The 18,262-nt window shown below is 45.3% G+C and overlaps 1 protein-coding gene across 2 annotated transcripts in view; it reads left to right on the top strand.

Moving 5' to 3' along the window:
- The window catches only part of RANBP3 (RAN binding protein 3), a 36,472-nt gene extending 18,240 nt beyond the window's left edge, over nucleotides 1–18,232 (top strand). For both annotated transcript variants that reach the window (XM_066634772.1, XM_066634774.1), the window contains 11 exons: nucleotides 1,824–1,916; nucleotides 4,266–4,375; nucleotides 5,487–5,606; nucleotides 6,512–6,615; nucleotides 6,788–6,866; nucleotides 7,004–7,106; nucleotides 9,093–9,217; nucleotides 10,825–10,945; nucleotides 12,541–12,683; nucleotides 13,643–13,829; nucleotides 15,196–18,232. In XM_066634772.1, the coding sequence (XP_066490869.1) occupies nucleotides 1,824–1,916; nucleotides 4,266–4,375; nucleotides 5,487–5,606; nucleotides 6,512–6,615; nucleotides 6,788–6,866; nucleotides 7,004–7,106; nucleotides 9,093–9,217; nucleotides 10,825–10,945; nucleotides 12,541–12,683; nucleotides 13,643–13,829; nucleotides 15,196–15,239 (1,229 nt within the window). In that variant the 3' untranslated portion in view covers nucleotides 15,240–18,232. The remainder of the gene's footprint in view (nucleotides 1–1,823; nucleotides 1,917–4,265; nucleotides 4,376–5,486; nucleotides 5,607–6,511; nucleotides 6,616–6,787; nucleotides 6,867–7,003; nucleotides 7,107–9,092; nucleotides 9,218–10,824; nucleotides 10,946–12,540; nucleotides 12,684–13,642; nucleotides 13,830–15,195) is intronic.
- The last annotated feature ends 30 nt before the right edge of the window (nucleotides 18,233–18,262 follow it).

Genomic DNA, 18,262 nt, shown 5'->3' with positions numbered 1-18,262 from the left:
AATTCTTGACGCAATCTCCAACAGCAGTTCCCAGAGTGCCTTTGGGAAATCAGTGAGTGATAACTTCAGCTAGATCAGCATGGTATCATTTAGCTGTCCTGCATTTCCCCTCGGAGTCCTGGGAATTGTAGTTGGGGAAACTTTCTTGAAGGCTCTGTTGGAGTTTCCTGTTTCAACTGTTATAGAATGACAGTTCCCAGCACCCCTTGGGAGCATTGGTGACAGTGAAGTATCATAAGAACATAAGAACAGCCCCACTGGATCAGGCCATAGGCCCATCTAGTCCAGCTTCCTGTATGTCACAGCAGCCCACCAAATGCCCCAGGGAGCACACCTGATAACCTGCATCCTGGTGCCCTCCCGTGCATCTGACATAGCCCATTTCTAAAATCAGGAAGTTGCACATACGCATCATGGCTTGTAACCTGTAATGGAATTTTTCTCCAGAAACTTGTCCAATCCCCTTTTAAAGGCGTCCAGGTCAGACGCCATCACCACATCCTGTGGCAAGGAGTTCTGCAGACGAACCACACGCTGAGTAAAGAAATATTTTCTTTTATCTGTTCTAACTCTCCCAACACTCAATTTTAGTGGATGTCCCCTGGTTCTGGTGTTATGTGAGAGTGCAAAGAGCATCTCTCTATCCACTCTGTCCATCCCCTGCATAATTTTGTATGTCTCAATCATGTCCCCTCTCAGGCGCCTCTTTTCTAGGCTGAAGAAGCCCAAACATCGTAGCCTTTCCTCATAAGGAAGGTGCCCCAGCACAGTAATCATCTTAGTCGCTCTCTTTTGCACCTTTTCCATTTCCACTATGTCTTTTTTGAGATGCGGCGACCAGAACTGGACACAATACTCCAGGTGTGGCCTTACCATCGATTTGTACAACGGCATTATAATATTAGCCGTTTTGTTCTCAATACCTTTTCTAATGATGCCAAGCATAGAATTGGCCTTCTTTACTGCCACCACACATTGAGTCGACACTTTCATCGACCTGTCCACCACCACCCCAAGATCTCTCTCCTGATCTGTCACAGACAGCTCAGAACCCATCAGCCTATGTGTAAAGTTTTGATTTTTTGCCCCAATGTGCATGACCTTACATGAGATACATGTTTGCCTTACAATGTGCATGACCTTACATGACCTTATCAGTCTGAGATATTTTCATTTGGGGCTCTGCAGTAGTGGAATACACTGCCTCAGGAAGCATATCTATGTCCTTCGTCGCTCATGTTGTGGAGATGGAATTTGGGACTTAACAAGAAGTGTGTCTTCTACTATTTCATTTGAATTATTCTATGAATTTTATCTGTTACATATTTTCACATACTTTGCATGCAGAAGATCCCAGCTCCAGTCTCCAGCACCTGCAAGCCAAAACACTCAGGATAGCAGGTGATGGGAAAAACCTTTGTCTGAGATCCTGGAGAGCTGCTGCCAGACAGAGCAAGCCATACTGGTCTAAAGGAACTAATGCTGTCATGGTGGAAGGGCAGCTTCATATTTTGAATTGTTTTGTAGTATGTAAAATGCTTGGGGAAGATTTGTGTTTAACAGGTAGTATAGAAATGTGATTAATATATTGGTTGCATGAAAATGCCCTCCAGGGAGCCCGGATGCTATAAGAGACGCTGAATCCTTGAAAAAGGTTTAAGTGGGCAGTGTAGATGCCTCATTTTAAAAAAAATTTAAAAAAAAATTAACCTCTTGCATGAATTCTGGATATGGCTTTGATTTTTTTTTCCCTGCTGGGTAGCAGTATTTTCATTTCCCTTTATGCTGCAGAGGGCCCCAAAAGTCTTTGCTTTCATTTTCAGGGGTCCCAAGTCAAAAACCGAAGGAACAGCAACGAAGCGTCTTGCGTCCGGCAGTATTGCAAGCCCCACAGCCAAAAGCTTTCTCACAAACAGGTCAGTTGGGCTGCATGCTCCTCATCTCAGTCAAATCCTGCATGCTTCCTTAGAAGCACAGTAGCTGCTCCAGGTGGAAGGAACAAACTAATGGCTGGTCACAACAGCATGTGCATTCTGTCTGTAGAGAACAGCCTTTTCATGAAGTCTCCAGGTGAGGCAGTGAAAGGCCCCTGATTGGAACTCTGGGCAACTGCTGCCACTCATTGTAGAGCTAGATGAAGCCAAAGATCTGAGTCAGTGTAAGGTGCCTTATGCTGCTGGAGCCATAAGAGTGATCTTCCATACGTGCACTGAACATTAGGTTCAAACCTTAGCAACTCCAATCAAAAGCATCTCAGGTAGCCAGGCTGGCACAGATATTTCAGTGTGATTTGTTTCATTGCATTCTGCATGAAATTACACATTGATTGATATTTAACATGATAGTATTATTCCTCCAAATTCTGATTTTAGTGGTTTTGAAAACTTGTAGAGTCACACACACACACACCATGTCAACTTACCTTATTGCAGCAGTTCTCAAACTTTTAGTACCGGGACCCACTTTTTAGAATGACAATCTGTCCAGGGCCAATTGGAAGTGATGTCATGGCCAGAAGTGACATCATCAAGCAAATTAAAAAAAATAATTATAAATAATTAAATTAAAATAAAAGAAATAAATAAGGGGGCATCAGTCCTGTTCCACCAAGTGAATCTACTCTGAAGTAAGTCCCATAGTGGTCAATGAGGCTTACTCTCAGGAAAGTGTGGGTAGGATTGCAGCCTGTGAGCTCAAGCCTATGCATGTCTACTCAGAAGTAAGTCCCATAGTGGTCAATGGAGCTTACTCTGTAGTCTGCCCGCAATAACACCCCCCAAAAAGAATCGATGAGATTTCCAGCCCTCCCCAGTGTCCAGTTTAAAGTTCTTCTATTTCAGGCATATCAAGATAAAGACCCACCTGGCTTTGCAGGTGCAAAATAGATAACATTCCCCTTACCAGTTGAAGCCTGTTTTTGTTTCCTTTTTAGTGGGGGGGGGAGGGCTGCCTTCTGGAGCATTTGTTGCGCTCCAGCTCCATTGGATCGGACCATTCTGGTGTCCTCACATTCCCCTTTGCCTGGCCTGACCACCAGCCAAGGCATGTCTGCCTACTTGCGAGTAAACACGATTATGTGACTGAGTTTGCTTTCCATAGGGCTCAATAGACTCGCAGCTGGGAGGGAGGGAGGGATCTCCTTGGGTGTTTTGGGGGGCTGCATTCATTGGATCAGGACCATTCTGACATTGTTTGGAGTCCTCTCAGCCTGCCCTTTCCAAAGGTCTGTGGCAGGTACGCCTACTTGCGAGTAAATGCGCGATACGGCTCACTTTCACTTTCCTTGGGGATCCATTCATTTTTTCTTTCCGGTTTTCTGGCCATAACTTTTGAAGGAAAGGAGCTATTTCAATTCTGTTTTTTGCATTGCATTCCGCTGGAAATTCCACATCCAACGGTGTATGGCATGATGCGGTAGCTCCTAATGCTGCAATTTTAATGCGTCACCCCCCAGGGCGGGTCACCTCCCCGGCGAGTCACCTGGTGCAGCCCACATCCCCTGCAACCCCCTAGCAACGCCACTGCCTCTACCAGTCAAAAGAGATGGTAGTGGGACAGGGGTGTCCAAACTCTTTGGCAGGTGGGCCACAATCTCTCTAACACTGTTTCAGGGACTGGGGAAAAAAAGAATTTACATTTAAAATTGAATAAATTTACATAAATGTACATAAATATATTATATGAATAACATTATATATATTATATGAATAACTTATATGAATGAATAAAGGTTTCACAATCGCTCAAGGCCTATAGGCCAACCTTTCCTTTGCTGCCACTGCTACTTCACAGATGTGAAACAGCAATCAGTGGAGGGAGCCCTCAGCCCACAGCTCAGGCAAGAGGCTGAGAGCACTCACATTGGGCCAGCATGAGTTCCAGCAAGTCTCCGGAGGGCCAGAGGCTCATTGGAGACTGGGAGCTCCCTGCAGGCCAGATTGGGGGTTTCTGAGGGCTGCAAATGGCCCCCAGGCTGGGGCTTGGGCACCCCTGGGCTAGGTTTGGGCACCCCTGAGCTAGGAGAACCAGACCTCCTAGGAGGAGAACCAGACTCAGTGCAATACAATTTCATATTTACTTTTATTTCATCCCACAAAGCAGCTCTCAAAATGGTAATAAAGTATTTACGCTGAGGTAAAATAAAACCCAGCCTGCTTTTTGTGCCCAGTATACAGTAAGTGGTCTCTGAGAAGCTGGGCTGAGAGGTTCTGCAGAAGGTGTGTGGGTGTATACCTAGGCCACACATGGCAGTGTGTTTCTCGTAGCAATTCCGAGCAGTGGGACCAACGGCATCAGCATTCCTCCAGATCCTTCAGCAGCCTCATCCGAATCCATAGCTAATGCAACACCGAAAAGTCCTGATTCAGAGGAGAAGGTGAGTCTATGTCACTGGAAGCTGGGAAAAAGGGGTGTGTGTGTGTTGGACTTTTCTGTTGTTTATAGCCCTAGGGTCTGTCTTTGCAGTGTTAAAATTCTAGCTCAAAATTGTCCTGTCTTTATGCAATTTGGGTCCTTCTGTGCGTTGTGGTAATCCAGGTGAAATATTATGCTTGCATCTGTCCCCTTTTTTTGCAACATTGTATCCTAGAGGCCTTTGTCCATCCTTCCTGACGAGCAAAAATGGCCCTGATGGCACAGCTCTCTCAGGATAAACCAGTGTGGTACGGTGGTTGAGAGTATTGAACTAGGCCTAGGAAGATCCAGATTTGAATCCCTCCTCAGCCGTGAAGCTCAGTGGGTGACCCTGGGGCAGTCTCTAAGCCTAGCCTATTTTGCAAGGCTTTTGGGAGGATAGAAATTGGGTGGGCAGGCATGAGCTTCTTGAAGGATGGGTGGGATGCCCTCCTCATGTTTCTAGTCTATCAGCCCAGTCCTGTGGTTTTCATCACCATAGTGTGCAGCCATACCAAAACGGACTACGCTGCATGCTGTGGTCAAGGGAGGGGGCACATTGGAAGGCTTGGGAGAGATAAAGGAAAATGTCTTCCCTTACCTCCCCATAAGCCTCCTGATCACCATGGGTCTCCTTAGACACGTGTCAGCTCCAAGGAGACAAAGGATATGGCAGTTCGGCCTTTAGAGGACAGCAAGTTACCCGTGCTGGATGCCACCCCCTCACGCCTTCTGCCCTTCTCCCATTCTGCCCTTCCCCTCATCCCATTATGCCCTCTGCATCAATTCACCATTGTTGGCAGGCACTCCCCACCTTTGCATACGGTGCTTCCGTGACCTCTCCGGTGGCAGCCTGGAAGCTTGTGGCTACATGAGCTTCCAGATCTCCATCTCGTACAACGCAAATGTCTATATTTATTGTTGCAGACTGTAATGCAGAAATTAATGCAGGGTGCATGGTGACATGCACTTTGCTTTGCTACGTCAGTTGTGTAATGTTTTCAATTGCCCACTTGGAGAAAAATGAGAGAGAATATGTGGAGGGGCGAGTCCCTTTTAATGAACTTATGCTGTTTTATTTTCTTTCTCTTTAGGAGAAGCAGTGTCAGAAAAATGATTCTAACAATGCCTCCGAGGCAGAAAAATGTGAAAAAGCAGAGCAAAACGCGCAACAGTCCTTTGTATTTGGCCAGAATCTAAGAGACCGAGTGAAGGTAAATTTTGGCTTCTTCCTCTAAAAGTGGAGTCTTGTTTTCATTGCGCAATCAGACAAAAAAGCCTTGACTAAGGCCATGTGTGCTATGAACTATAAATAGGCATCTATAAAAACTAAAATTCTTGCTAAACAAGTAATCAGTCATTCACCAGGTAAAACTAGGTTTTGTATGAATGATGTGATATAAATTTCTGTGAACTTTGTTTCTGTGCGTATTAAATGTATGTAGGTCTTTCCCTTGGGAAAGGGAGATCCCCTTATTCCCTGTGCTCCACATGCCTAAGTGGGAAAGCCTGGATCACAGTAGGAGAGTGTGGGCAGAAGGTCTGAGGATCAATTCCCAGCATCTCCTGTTAGAGAAGGATCTTGGGTAGCAGTCCTGGCAAAGGCTTCTCTGCCTGAGACCTTGGACTTGAGCTGCTGCCAATTGGGGTAGATAGTTTTTGGCTAGATGAACCATTCGTTTGGGTTGGTAGAAGGCAACTTATAGTGATGGAGACATAGCTCTGTGGTGGAGCATGTGCTTTGCATGCATCCAGATTGAACCCCTGACACGTCCAACCAAAGGACTTGGATCTCGGCCTGGGGAGATGCTGCCAATGAGGCTGCCTAGCCCTGGATTGTCCTCTGTCTTGGGACACAGCAGCTTCATACATCTCATTTGTGAGAGGGCTTGAGTTAGAGCCCTTACTCTGCATAGAAGTTCCCAGATTCATATCTTGGCATCAAAAGGATGTTGCAGAGCAATACTAGGAAAGGCCTCTCTCTGCCTGAGATTCTGGCAGAATCTTGGCAGACAGATGGTATTGGGCTAGATAGACTGACTTGATATATGTTGATGCTTCTCATAGCCGACAGCCCCTTGCTCCCGGTTGCATCTAAGTTTCAACCATCTTATCCCAGCTAGGAGACGAAGGCGATGACTCTGTTGATGTGCAGAATGCCAGACTCCCGAGCTCCGAAACACCTTCAGCCACAAACTACTTCCTACAGTATATCAGTTCCAGGTGAGCATGAACTCTGATTATTTTCCTTGCCGATGTTTCTGTGGGCATCTCTGTAACCTTTGTGGGAGCCTCTCTTCTCCTAGGGATGGATGGGCGAAGAAGCTGCCTTTGGTGCCAGCGAATCTGAGGCTCATTTTCTACTAAACTAAAATCAGCACGCCTTTCTTTCCAGCATAGAAAACTCTACGCACAGCGCTGACACCTCCAGCAACAAGTTTGTGTTTGGGCAGAACATGAGTGAGAGAGTCTTGGTGAGTGTCAGCCCTTGTTTATTACTCTAATGACCGCACGATGCCTGAACAAGCAGCAGGCGAACTACTCAACAGGGACAGGGTCTTGAACCTGAGGAGCTGGCACTTTTATTTCTACCCCTTTTCTTCCTCCACAGAGTCCACCCAAATCGAGTGAGGCTGGTACAGACAGCAACAAGGAAAATGCGGCAGGAGATTCTGGCTCTGAATCATCTTCGCAAGAAGCTACTCCAGAGAAAGGTAAAATAGTGAAATGCTTTTGTAATTTCTGAGGCTGTTTGGTCATTTTTCGGTGCCTTAAAATCCATCCAGGTGAAATGTCCTCTCACAGAAAGCCAGGAACTTGATTTAGATGTCGTACCAAACTATGATTTGCACTAGCCATGATGTAGAACCCCAAACTATGGTTTAAATTTCTAAAGGTATAGATCTGCCATAGTTTATAACTCGTTGTCTGCTTTCATTTTCCATGTGCTCAGCCTACCTGTCTCTAGATACAGTAGCCTGCAGAGGCAGGTAAATGACTGTAGTAAGGCGATTTGATCTGACATTGCGCCAAACCCTAGATTGTCAGCCCATTTCAAAACACTGTTCCTGACTATGGCTTACTGAGCAAGTATCAAACTATGGTTTGTCAGCTCAGATCTTAGGAAAAGCAGCTTCTGTGGGTTGACATTTGTACCATCAGACAGCTCCTTCTTCCCCCTCCCTGCTGGAGGGAAGAGTCTGAAATGTGGACATTTCCATGAACTTACAGAACACAGAAGGGGCTGCTCCACATGCACTAAAATATCCCTGATCTTATTGTATCTCAGTGTGGATTTTCATTGTTCGCTGATTTGGGAGTCCATCTTGGTTTAGAACAGGGGTACCCAAACCCCGGCCCGGGGGCCACTTGCGGCCCTCAGGGGCTTCCATTGCGGCCCTCAGGGAACCCCCAGTCTCCAATGAGCCTCTGGCCCTCCAGAGACTTGCTGGAGCCCATGCTGGCCCGATACAACTGCTCTCAGCATGAGAGTGACTGTTCGACCTCTCACCTGAGCTGTGGGACGAGGGTTCCCTCCACTACTTGCTATTTCACATCTGTGATACAGCAGTGGCAGAAAAGGAAAGATTAGCCTTGCTTTGTGCAAGGCCTTTTATAGGCTTTGAGCTATTGCAAGACCATTCATTCATATAAGTTCCATCTCTAATAATAAATTCACTTATGTAAATTTATTCAAATTTGAAATGTAAATTCATTCATTTTTTCCCAGCCCCCAACACCGTATCAGAGAGATGATGTGGCCCTTCTGCCAAAATGTTTGGACACCCCTGGTTTAGAAGTAGGGTACAGATGCACTAAATAAAAGTAAATTTAGCTTGTTAAATCATTTTAGCATACTGTCTATGTTGAGTTGCAGGTTTTTTGCTCTGCTTTCAAGGCGTCTGAAAGTTCTGCAAGTGACCTCCCCAGTAATTGCTGGAGGCTTATGCATTACTGTAGGAGTGTTAAGGAAAAACTGTCTCTATACCTCAAAATCCTTCTTTATTTCTCTTTGCCTAGCCATGTGTAGGAAGCAGTAAGATGAGACTTTTTGGTACTTTCTACAGCAAGTGGTTAAATCTTATTTAAATGTAGACTTTAGTGATCCTTAGCACATGGGAATTCAGGAAAAGTTAGGCAGCCAAAAATTCAAAGTCACAAGTTATTTGTTCTGTCATGTTTCAAGTATATCATGCTGGAATAGATCATATAGATTTTATTTCATTTTCTCCATGGCTAAGGGTGCCCACCTGTTTACTTCCATTGGCCTTTAGAATGAGAAGAAACCCAGCCTTCCCTCATTTCTGGTATAGAATTATCTTTCCTCATGCCAGGATTGGCTTTTGGATAAATAACAGAGTCTGCAAAGCTGGCTAAATTCCCAGAATCCTGTGCTCCCAGTTCTCAGACTTCCTAGCTATGTTCAGAAAATTGCAGAGCAGCTGTTCACAGCCAAAAGACCTGCTGATCTGTGTTCTCTTTCCAGCCTAACTAAAAATAAGTATTATCTCAAATTCCTTTTATCAGTATCTGCTCACACTCTGGACTTGATACAAAACCTGGACTATAGGTTAGCCAAGCATTTAGAGTCTTTAAAAAGAAGTTTGGATTGCATAGAAAGGGTCTTGGCAGCATTGTGGAACACAAGCCCCCCCTTCCACCCAACCCCTCTCCAATAAACATGTACAATTTTTGTCCAGCCAATAACATTTCAGAGTCACTGGCAGAGTCTGCAGCAGCCTACACAAAAGCGACCGCCAGGAAATGTCTGCTAGAGAAGGTAGAGGTGATCACAGGGGAGGAAGCTGAGAGCAACGTTCTACAGGTACGTGTGCAAAAATTGGGCACAAGTCATGAAAACACGAGTGTGGAAAGTGTGTCAATCACTTGGGCACTGACTCACAACTCAGGGTCTTCACCCTAAAAAGTCACAACTTGTAAATGCACGAATCACACAGACGTGTCATTTTGGGCCCACGTCTCAGTGACTTGGCTTTCTGCGTATGCGTGCTTACTTACTATTTTTTGCCACTTCTGTGTTGCCCCAAAACACCTCCTGGGCAATCCAGAAGCCAGCATCTGAACCAGCACAAACAGCAGACTTAGTGGGAGGAGGGTAGGTTGGCTCCAGGAGGTGGGGGCTGGGGGATGAAGGGGAGGAGGAAGGCTGCACGGGGCTGGGGGGAGAAAAAGGGGCAGGCAGGACATGAGGGGGAGCATGCTGTCTTATCATCCTGAAAGGAATGGACAATCAACTGGCTGAATGCCTGGCCTGATTTTTTTTTTTCTCTAGAAGAGATCAGGGAGAAGGAGGAGCCCAGTGGATGGGGGAGGGTGTTCTTGTAATAGGAAAATGCCTGGATAGTCCAGAGAAGGGGCTAAGGAGGCAGGCAAAGCAAGGGGAAGGTTTTTTATTGGATAGAAGAGGAACACCTTCCAAACTTGTGGATCATTTGAAGTGAAGGACTTCCAAACATCGCTGATGGCAGATGGGATGGGAACATCTGGGCAGTGTTAAATGAGAACTCGCAACACACACACACACCCCACCAGTACCTCCTTTTTTTTTAATGGAGCTGCGCCTAACTAGTGGCTTGACTTGGTTCTTGAAAAGACTCAAACTCAAAATGACTCTAAAAAACGCCTCTGGATGAGTCTTGACCACTGCCTATTATGACTTGTTTGCGACTCAAGTCAAGGGGATGGAGTCTCTTGACTCAACTTGCAACTCAACACTGACTGTGGCACATCTCTGCCTTCCCCTGTTGTTCATCATTCTGCCCTGGCATTCAGGGGTAGACTGCCACTGAACATAGAGGGTCCATCCAAATTTCATGACCAATATGTGCTCATAGCCCACGAGCAGGGTATCTCACAGCAGTAGCCCTACATCTGGTACTTGGATCCACTGCTTCTGAACATGGAGATTTCTTCTATCCATCACAGAAAATAGCCTTTGATAGATTGCTTCTCTGTGAGTTTATCTGATTTTTTTTTTTAAACACCAACTAAGTCAGAGGCCGTCTCCACCTCTTATGGCAGTGATTTTCTTACCTTTGCCATGCTAATCCATAGTCCACTGGCTCACTGAGTTTGCAAGTGGCTGAGTTATGGGTGGCTGCATTGGCGCTTTCATTCAGTGATGCTTTTGCCCAGGTGTTGTTGTGCTGGGCCGGCAAGAAACAGATATTTCAATTTAACTACAGACCCCTAGAACCTAACCTTTACTTAAGTAGGGGACTTAATGTACAAGCTGCTTCAATTGTCAGATGGATGGCATTAGTTGCCAAATTTCTGGTTATGGAAGTTTTAAGAGCATCAAAACTTTTTTCCCAAACTCCTTGGTTTTGCAATCTGATCTTCTGATTTTTGCAGTCTTCTCACTGGGGCTTCTCAATTAAAAGTCCTTCAGCACTTTTCTTTCTGTTGCAGATTCAATGCAAGTTGTTTGTCTTTGATAAAAACTCCCAGTCTTGGGTGGAAAGAGGCCGGGGTCTTCTACGGCTGAACGACATGGCATCCACAGATGATGGGACACTACAGTCACGCCTGGGTAAGGAGTACTAGGATTTCTGCTAGCAGGACAAAGCCCAGCTGGGCTCAGGACTGAGATCTGCAGCTGTGTAAAGGATGCATCTAGGAAGTTGGTTGCTATGGCTGAGGATGCTGAAAATAAATCAATATCTGAGGTAGGGGCAGGAGAGGCAGGCTATAGTGGAGGGCAGCTTTGCAAACTAAGGCTGCAGTCCTAACCACATTTTCCTGAGAGTAAGCCCCATTGAACAAAATAGGACTTTTGAGTAGACCTGGTTAGGATTGTGCCCTTAGTCTCCTAAGGTTGCTAACCCACAACATATTTGACTAGCCAGCTTCTCAATGTATCCAGTCATCATTTTTGGCAAGTTGGTGACCTAAAAGGAAATTTTCTCAGTAAAAGATATACGAAGCTGCCTTATTGTGAGCCAGATCATGGACTTGTCTGGCCCAGCATTGTCTCCTCTGGCAGCAGCTCTCTAGGGTCTTGGGCAGAGAGAAGTCTGAGATCCTTTCCACTGGAGAGCAAACATGGGACCTTCTGTGTGCAAAGTATGTGCTTTGCTAGACTTGGCTGTCTAGTTGCTTCTGGTGAGAAAGAATCACCTTTGGGCAACTAGGCCACAGGGCTGCTTTCTGACCCAGCACCAAGCTTGTAAAAACAGGCCATGCCTGCTGTGTCAGATAGGAGGAAGGCAGTCCTCCACAAAATGTTCCAGATGGCATCTTTTTGGTAGGTGGGAAGTTTGTATAGAGTTCCTAGCCAATTGGAAGGCTAGGCCAGGAGCCAGTCAATGCCTTAGGAATGCTGCAGTCACTTATGAGGCTACAGAGTGAGCCTTCTAAGGAAACACAAATTGTCTATCCTAAAAAGTCATTGTTGTGATGCTGGTGGTTTGTATATACAGGCTCGGTATCCACTGGGGTTCCGTTCTGGAGCCCTCCGCAGTTAACTGAAACTGCGGACACCAGATAACTCCCTCACCCACCCTCTGGATGCCAGGGGAGCTCCGCAAGTGAGTAAGTGAATCTGTGGATACCGGGGGGCCCCTGTATAACACAATGCAGGTGCAAGGGGTTTTCCAAAGAAAGAGAGCCTAGATCCCTGCCCCAAAGGCCTTGGAACCTGATTCAGTACAAGGGAAAGCTCAGTTCTTCTTACTCCTTTGCACTTTCTCCTGAATCTTGTAGGAGGCAACAGAAGGAAGGGAGAGAAGTGGAGGCAAAGTATAAACAGGGGAAGTCAATGTGATTACTTCGAGTACATTTTTTTTATGCTTGCAAGATCTCTTTGATGGGCAGCAGGACTGGGATCTGAGCAATTGCAGGCCCAGCACAATAGAAGACAGGAGGGCTTTGTCAGTGTTTGACAGCTAGTCTGTCAGACCTGTACCATTGCTTCCTGGTTCTGTTTGAGATCTCACATTGCAGCAGCTGAATTGTGTAACCCATGGCTGTTTGGGGGCAACAGCAGCAACTTTGTGGCCGTCTTTTGAGCATGTGTTTTAGATGTTGTAGAATGTCTGTAGGGATATACTCACCAATGTAGTGATCCCAAATCAAATACCTGGCTGTCTTTTTCTATTCTTCCCCCCCCCCCCCAAAAAAAAAAAGTAATGAGGACTCAGGGCAGCTTGCGATTAATCCTGAACACCAAGCTTTGGGCTCAGATGCAGATTGACAAAGCCAGTGAGAAAAGCATCCGGATTACGGCCATGGACACGGAGGACCAGGGAGTCAAAGTGTTCCTCATATCGGTAAGAGAGTGGCCAGTAATATGTCCTGAGTTGGCTTGCCTCATTTTGCTTCTTGGTGTACATTCTTTTTTGTGAGCTTTTTTGTTATTGTTGAAAAGTGGTATATTAATATTCTTAATATTAGTAATTGATCATTGGAAGGATCCAGCCCTTAATCTTTTTGGTTTAGGAATGTGCTGGCCTCTTTTTTTTTCTTCTTTTTTTTTGTAACTTAATTTTTTATTTTTATTTTAAGGATCTCAGCTGGCAAGACCAGCTAGGTGCCTCGGCTGGTGAAGTCTGCAAGATCTAATGGTTTTGTGTTGGCTAGTGTCTCCATTAGCCATTGTCGCACTAGGTCAGAACAGAAGTCCAGCTAGATGAGGATTTTGTCTTATGACAGCAGTCAGCCAACAAAGCGGGGCATGACAGCAGTAGCCCTCCAAAGCTGTTTACCGCCCCCCCCTCCAGCAACTGGTATTCTGAGGTGTAGCGCTTTCTGTTTGGAAATTCAATTTACCTGCTTTGGCTTGTAACTACTGAGTGACCTTTCCTCCTCTGTGAATCTATTTAATCTGTTTTTAATAAGAATGTAAGAAGAGCCTTGCTGGGTCATTCAAAGGGTCCACCTGGTCTAGTATCTTCTTTCCAGTAACGGCCGCCCAGATCTGACTGGGAACCTCTCAAGCAGAACATGGGGGCAACAGTTTCCTGTCCATTTCCCTGCACCTGGTGTTAAGAAGTAGACTGCTACCGAACAAGGAGGATCCATTTAGCTTTCTTGGCAAATAAACTTCTATCACCAGCTCTTCTCCAGGCCCTTTTTTAAAAGCCTTTTAAAGTGATTGGCTATCAGCACTGTGAGCTCCATAAATTTCAGCCTCATTGTGCTTTATCTGGATGCTATTGCTATAAGCCAGGATTCATGCAAGCTGAACCTTTTAAATGAGTAATTCTTGCTGCTTCTCTCTAAAATGCAGGCGAGTTCCAAAGATACAGGACAGCTATATGCAGCCTTGCACCATCGGATCCTGGCCTTGCGGAGTCATGTGGAACAAGAACAAGAGGCCAAAAACACAGCACCAGAGCCAGAGGTGACCCAGTCTAATGAGGAAGACAGCGATGATGATGACGACGTGCTTGCCCCTTCAGGATCGCCTGGCAGTGGTGAGCAGCTTCCCAGTCTTGCTCTTTGAAAAGCCTCCAAATTGGAGCGGGGGACTATGAGCCTCCTGCCTCCCTTAACACAGTGCTGCTGTTGGGGCTGTTCCTGATTCTGCAGAATTGACCAGAATTTGCCCCAGTCACCTTATGATGATTCTTCACATAGCACCATCCCTGTCCAAGACGTCCCTGCTCTGAAGCGTGTATAGTCTGGATTTTGATACAAAGGAGACAACAGAGGAAAGGAAATGTGTAGGTGGAGAAAGACGGCGCATGTATTTAAGTTGCATGGACTTAGGCTGAGTGTTGGTGAATGGGCTGTGCCAAAGGCCTCCAGGGAAAAGGTGGCTTTTGAGGAGAGATTTGAAGGAAATGGAGGGAGCACCAGACAGGCATACTTATAGGCTCATTGCAACCTGGTGTGAAATTCCTACAAATCCCGTTCTCGATGGATTTGAGATCAGATTAGAAATTTGGACATAGATTAAATGGAGAGGGAATGGAGGCTGCTAGTTGCCCCATACCCTTGTTTAAATCTTGCCATATGAATACTCCAGTGCAAGAGTAAAGGAATACGGAGAGCATTCATAAACCCAACCAAATGTTCACAAAATGGCAGGGTTATTTGCTGGCAGAGTTGTTGAATCTTCCTGGTGTTCTTCTGTTTCTTTTGCTTAAATGATATTGTTTCTACTTCAAGTGTTGTACACCTTTTGGAGGAATGCCTCATTGTGATCGGTAACCTGACTTTGTTTTACCTCCAGTAAAAACCTTCCAAACAATGGATTACTTGTCATTTAAAACAAAGAGAACAAATGGTTGGGAGCAGTTTGGGTTTGCTCTTAGTTGCTTGCAAATGAAGCTGATACTGGTCTAAGAATACACAAACTGACAAAGCATATCAAATGGAACAGTTTCAGTTGACATCTAAACAGACAAGGAGGAGCTAGCTAGCTGAGTTTTGTGTGTTAAGATGCTTCCATAGCCTGAGCGTTAGACAGTTCTGTCCCTTGTGCCCTCTAGCCAGCATCATGGAGGACAGTAGAGCACAATAGGCCCCCACAATCAAAGTAAGTAGAGCATTATTATTATTAATTATTATTAACAGTATTTATATACCGCTTTTCAACTAAAAGTTCACAAAGCGGTTTACAGAGAAAAATCAAATAACTAAATGGCAAATAACTATAAAGCATAAGTTTATATGGGTGGGAGCAGCTCATAAATTGAGTCCTGAAAGGAGGGGATATTAATAAACATCTATTGTAAAGCTTTCCTGTCAATTGAGAACTTGCCACAGGTAACTCTGGTGAGTGGTGACTTTACAAGCCCACACTGAAGGAAGTCTTCACTGTTTTTCCTTTGACAGGTCCCACTAATGAAGGAGATGGGCAAACAACCGGAAGCACATAGCAACCAGGAGCTGGTCTGCTTGCAAGAGCCACCATCACTGCTACCCGCGAACACACTCTCTTGCAGGCTGCTCTGTGGGACCCCCACCCTAGGCCAGCTCTTGTTCCAGGCAGCATTGGGAGGCTCTGAGATTTAAGAACTCTGCATCCTTGTTCTGTCTTTTTTGTTTTTGTTTTTCCATGTTGGATTTTGGGGGGTGGGGAGGGGTTGGATCAGTTGATTCCATATTAAAACAAAACAAAACAAACAGCAGCAGACTTTTGGACAAAACATGGCTGAAATGTGGTTTTGGGACATTTTAAACGCTCATCATATTGATGAGCAGGACAAAAAGAAAACAATTCTCCTCCCTGCCCTCTCCCTGCCACACTTGCTATTAATTGTGAAAAAGGCACGTTAAGACTTGCCACTGCCTGTCCCTGGGACACCTGACTTTTTTGTTCTCTCTCTCTTCCTCTCTCTCTCTCTCTCTCTCTCTCTGTCTCATCTGTGGTAGCTCACAGGCCTTCACCATCAAACCTTCCAGTACAATCCCTACTTGAATCCACGTTTTGTAAGCCTCTCTCCTGTCCAGGCATTCTGCCTCTCCCACCACCCCTGCAAGGGATATCTTGGCTTTCTATGTCAGCAGGCGCTTAAATGGTCCTAAGTCTCGCTGGATTGCAGACGAAGACCAGTTTTTTTCTTTTTAAACTTTCAGCCCAGTGGAACTTTGTGTGGACACAGATGTTCTTGCTTGAGAGACATCGTCTTTTTTCTCTTTTATTTTTACCCACAGAGTTTAAAATAAAATCTCCACACTGTGGCTCATCTGGACAGTAGTTCATTGTGTTTGGGGAAAAAAAGACTTTTAAACTCAGAGGGGAGGGGTGGCTGGGTGTGTGTTTGCAAAAACTCCTTCCTTTTTCTGGTTGGTTCTTATTTTGGAACTTCTCTTGTGGTGATTAACTTTCCTTGTTTAATTTTAGTTTTGAATAAGATAATCCCCATGTGTTGAGCAAGTGAACTACCATCTATGTTTTTATTTTTTACTGTTCTTCTGTTGCTATTTAAGGGAGAGCAAAGCCACTATATATTACACACACATATAACAGGTGTTAATGTACCAGGTTGTGTATTGGTTCCCCCCCTTTCCCACTCCTGCCCTTTCTAGTAATCTGGTTTTCCTTCTGGCCCCGCCAAGTTGCTCAACAGCTGATTAGGAAGCAGCTGCCCCTGTCATTATTCTCTGGCCACACCCATTCAGGAGCTGCTTCAGTGACTAGGCCCACTGTCCAAACCTAGAGATCTGTCTCTCACTACAAACTTGCTTCCTCCATCAACAAGGAATTTCATCTTGTGCCGAAAGTCAAGCCGCAAGAACCTACTACCATTGGTTTGCACTTCTTAAACCTGATACACACCAAGTACATTAAATTGGAAACCTTTTTGTGATCTCTCTCCATCAAAGGTTTTTGCATATAGAGGGTCATTGCCAGCCTGCTTATGTAACAACGTAAAACCCAGGATGGTGGCATCTCTTAGGGAGTGGAGTGGGAGAATGCATTGGGAATCCCTAGTCCTGATTTTCCTATTGCTGGATGTTGAATGGCAGAAGCCCATGTGCGCCAGGCAAGAAGGAAGAGCTTCAGTTGTCGATAATCAGCAGTGAGGAAGCTTCAGTAGCAGCATCTGTAGACCTTGTTTGTTGGATCTTGGCCACTGTTTCATCAACCCAACAACATCCTTTAAGAATGAAGGTGAACATGTCCAAGCCTATTGTTGAAAAGTGTGTGGTTTGGTCTGGTTTTGCCTTAAGGTTTGAAGTGACTCTGAACAACTGCTTGGCCTGACTTTGACCTCGGGAGAGAGCAAGCTGCTATGTAGAAGCTGCTATGTAGAAAAGAGGATGACAACATTGCAAGAGTTCTGTAACATGATTGTCCAAGGCGACAGCCCACAGAAACAGCAGAGGAAATTGAGGGCATTTGCACCCAAACTGCCTCTTGGAAACTATCTCTTTCAACCCAACTTTCTGAGCCCACAGATTGTTTCTTTTTTCTTGCCACTTTAAGGAGTTGCTAGCAGCCAAGGGAATTCCCTTGCCTCTTTTTCCCTGCCAGCCCATGGAAAGGTCGGAGGAGAAAAGCAGACGGTTCCACAGCACCGGTATGTACCCACTCCAGGTTTTCTGCTCAATCCCCTCCGGCGTCATCATTTATCACTTCTCCAGAGAGAAAAACGTGACAGGCAAACCAGCTACTGAGCGAAGCTTGAAGGCTTGCTGGATCATAAACCTTGGACAGGTTTGTCTATTTGTGCCATTGTGTGACATGGGTGTGGGTGGGATGTAATTGCTTTCAACTTGCATTAACAAGACACTTTTAAACCAGTGGATGGAATTCTGAATCTGAGCATAAAAAGATAAACTTTGGCATAGCAGGTACCTGATGAAGATAAGTTGGTTGGGGTTTTTTCGGTTTTCATTTTGCCTGCTTCTGTGGAACAGCGGATTTGTGGCAGGGTTTCTCTTCGCTATGTTTGTGCATGTATGAGAGAGAGCGTGAGTGATGTTGCAGGAGGCATCAGGCACCATAACTAGGGTGAGAAAGCTGGCTGGTTTCCCTCGAAATCTCTTTGCTTCAATGAAATGACTAAACAATATTCTGCAGAGTTCATTCTTAATGATCTGGCAGCTATTTATGGATAGGGCAGTTTGGATCTGGAGGGCTCATTTATGACAAAGAGAAGGAGATTCCACATTTTTATTCTGGAGCAGCCAAAGTCTCTGTTCCACACCTCATAACTGGCCAGAAACCCGATTTGGGACCCTTTCCAGGGATGGAGGGTCTGCTGGGCCAGAGACAGACTTGATAACTTTCTTTTCTGCTTCAAACCGTAGCCAACTAGTGACAAATAAAAACCAGACAACGCCTGTGTGTTTTGGAAGATTTCTGTACGATTGTCATATCAGATGTATTTGGGAACTACATTAAAAAAAACTTGTAACAAAAGTCCTGCTTGCTTTTTGTTTGCTGATCTGG

Source organism: Tiliqua scincoides, chromosome 8 (assembly GCF_035046505.1).
Source record: "Tiliqua scincoides isolate rTilSci1 chromosome 8, rTilSci1.hap2, whole genome shotgun sequence".
Classification (NCBI taxonomy): domain Eukaryota; kingdom Metazoa; phylum Chordata; class Lepidosauria; order Squamata; family Scincidae; genus Tiliqua; species Tiliqua scincoides.
This window is presented reverse-complemented; position numbering and strand designations above follow the sequence as displayed.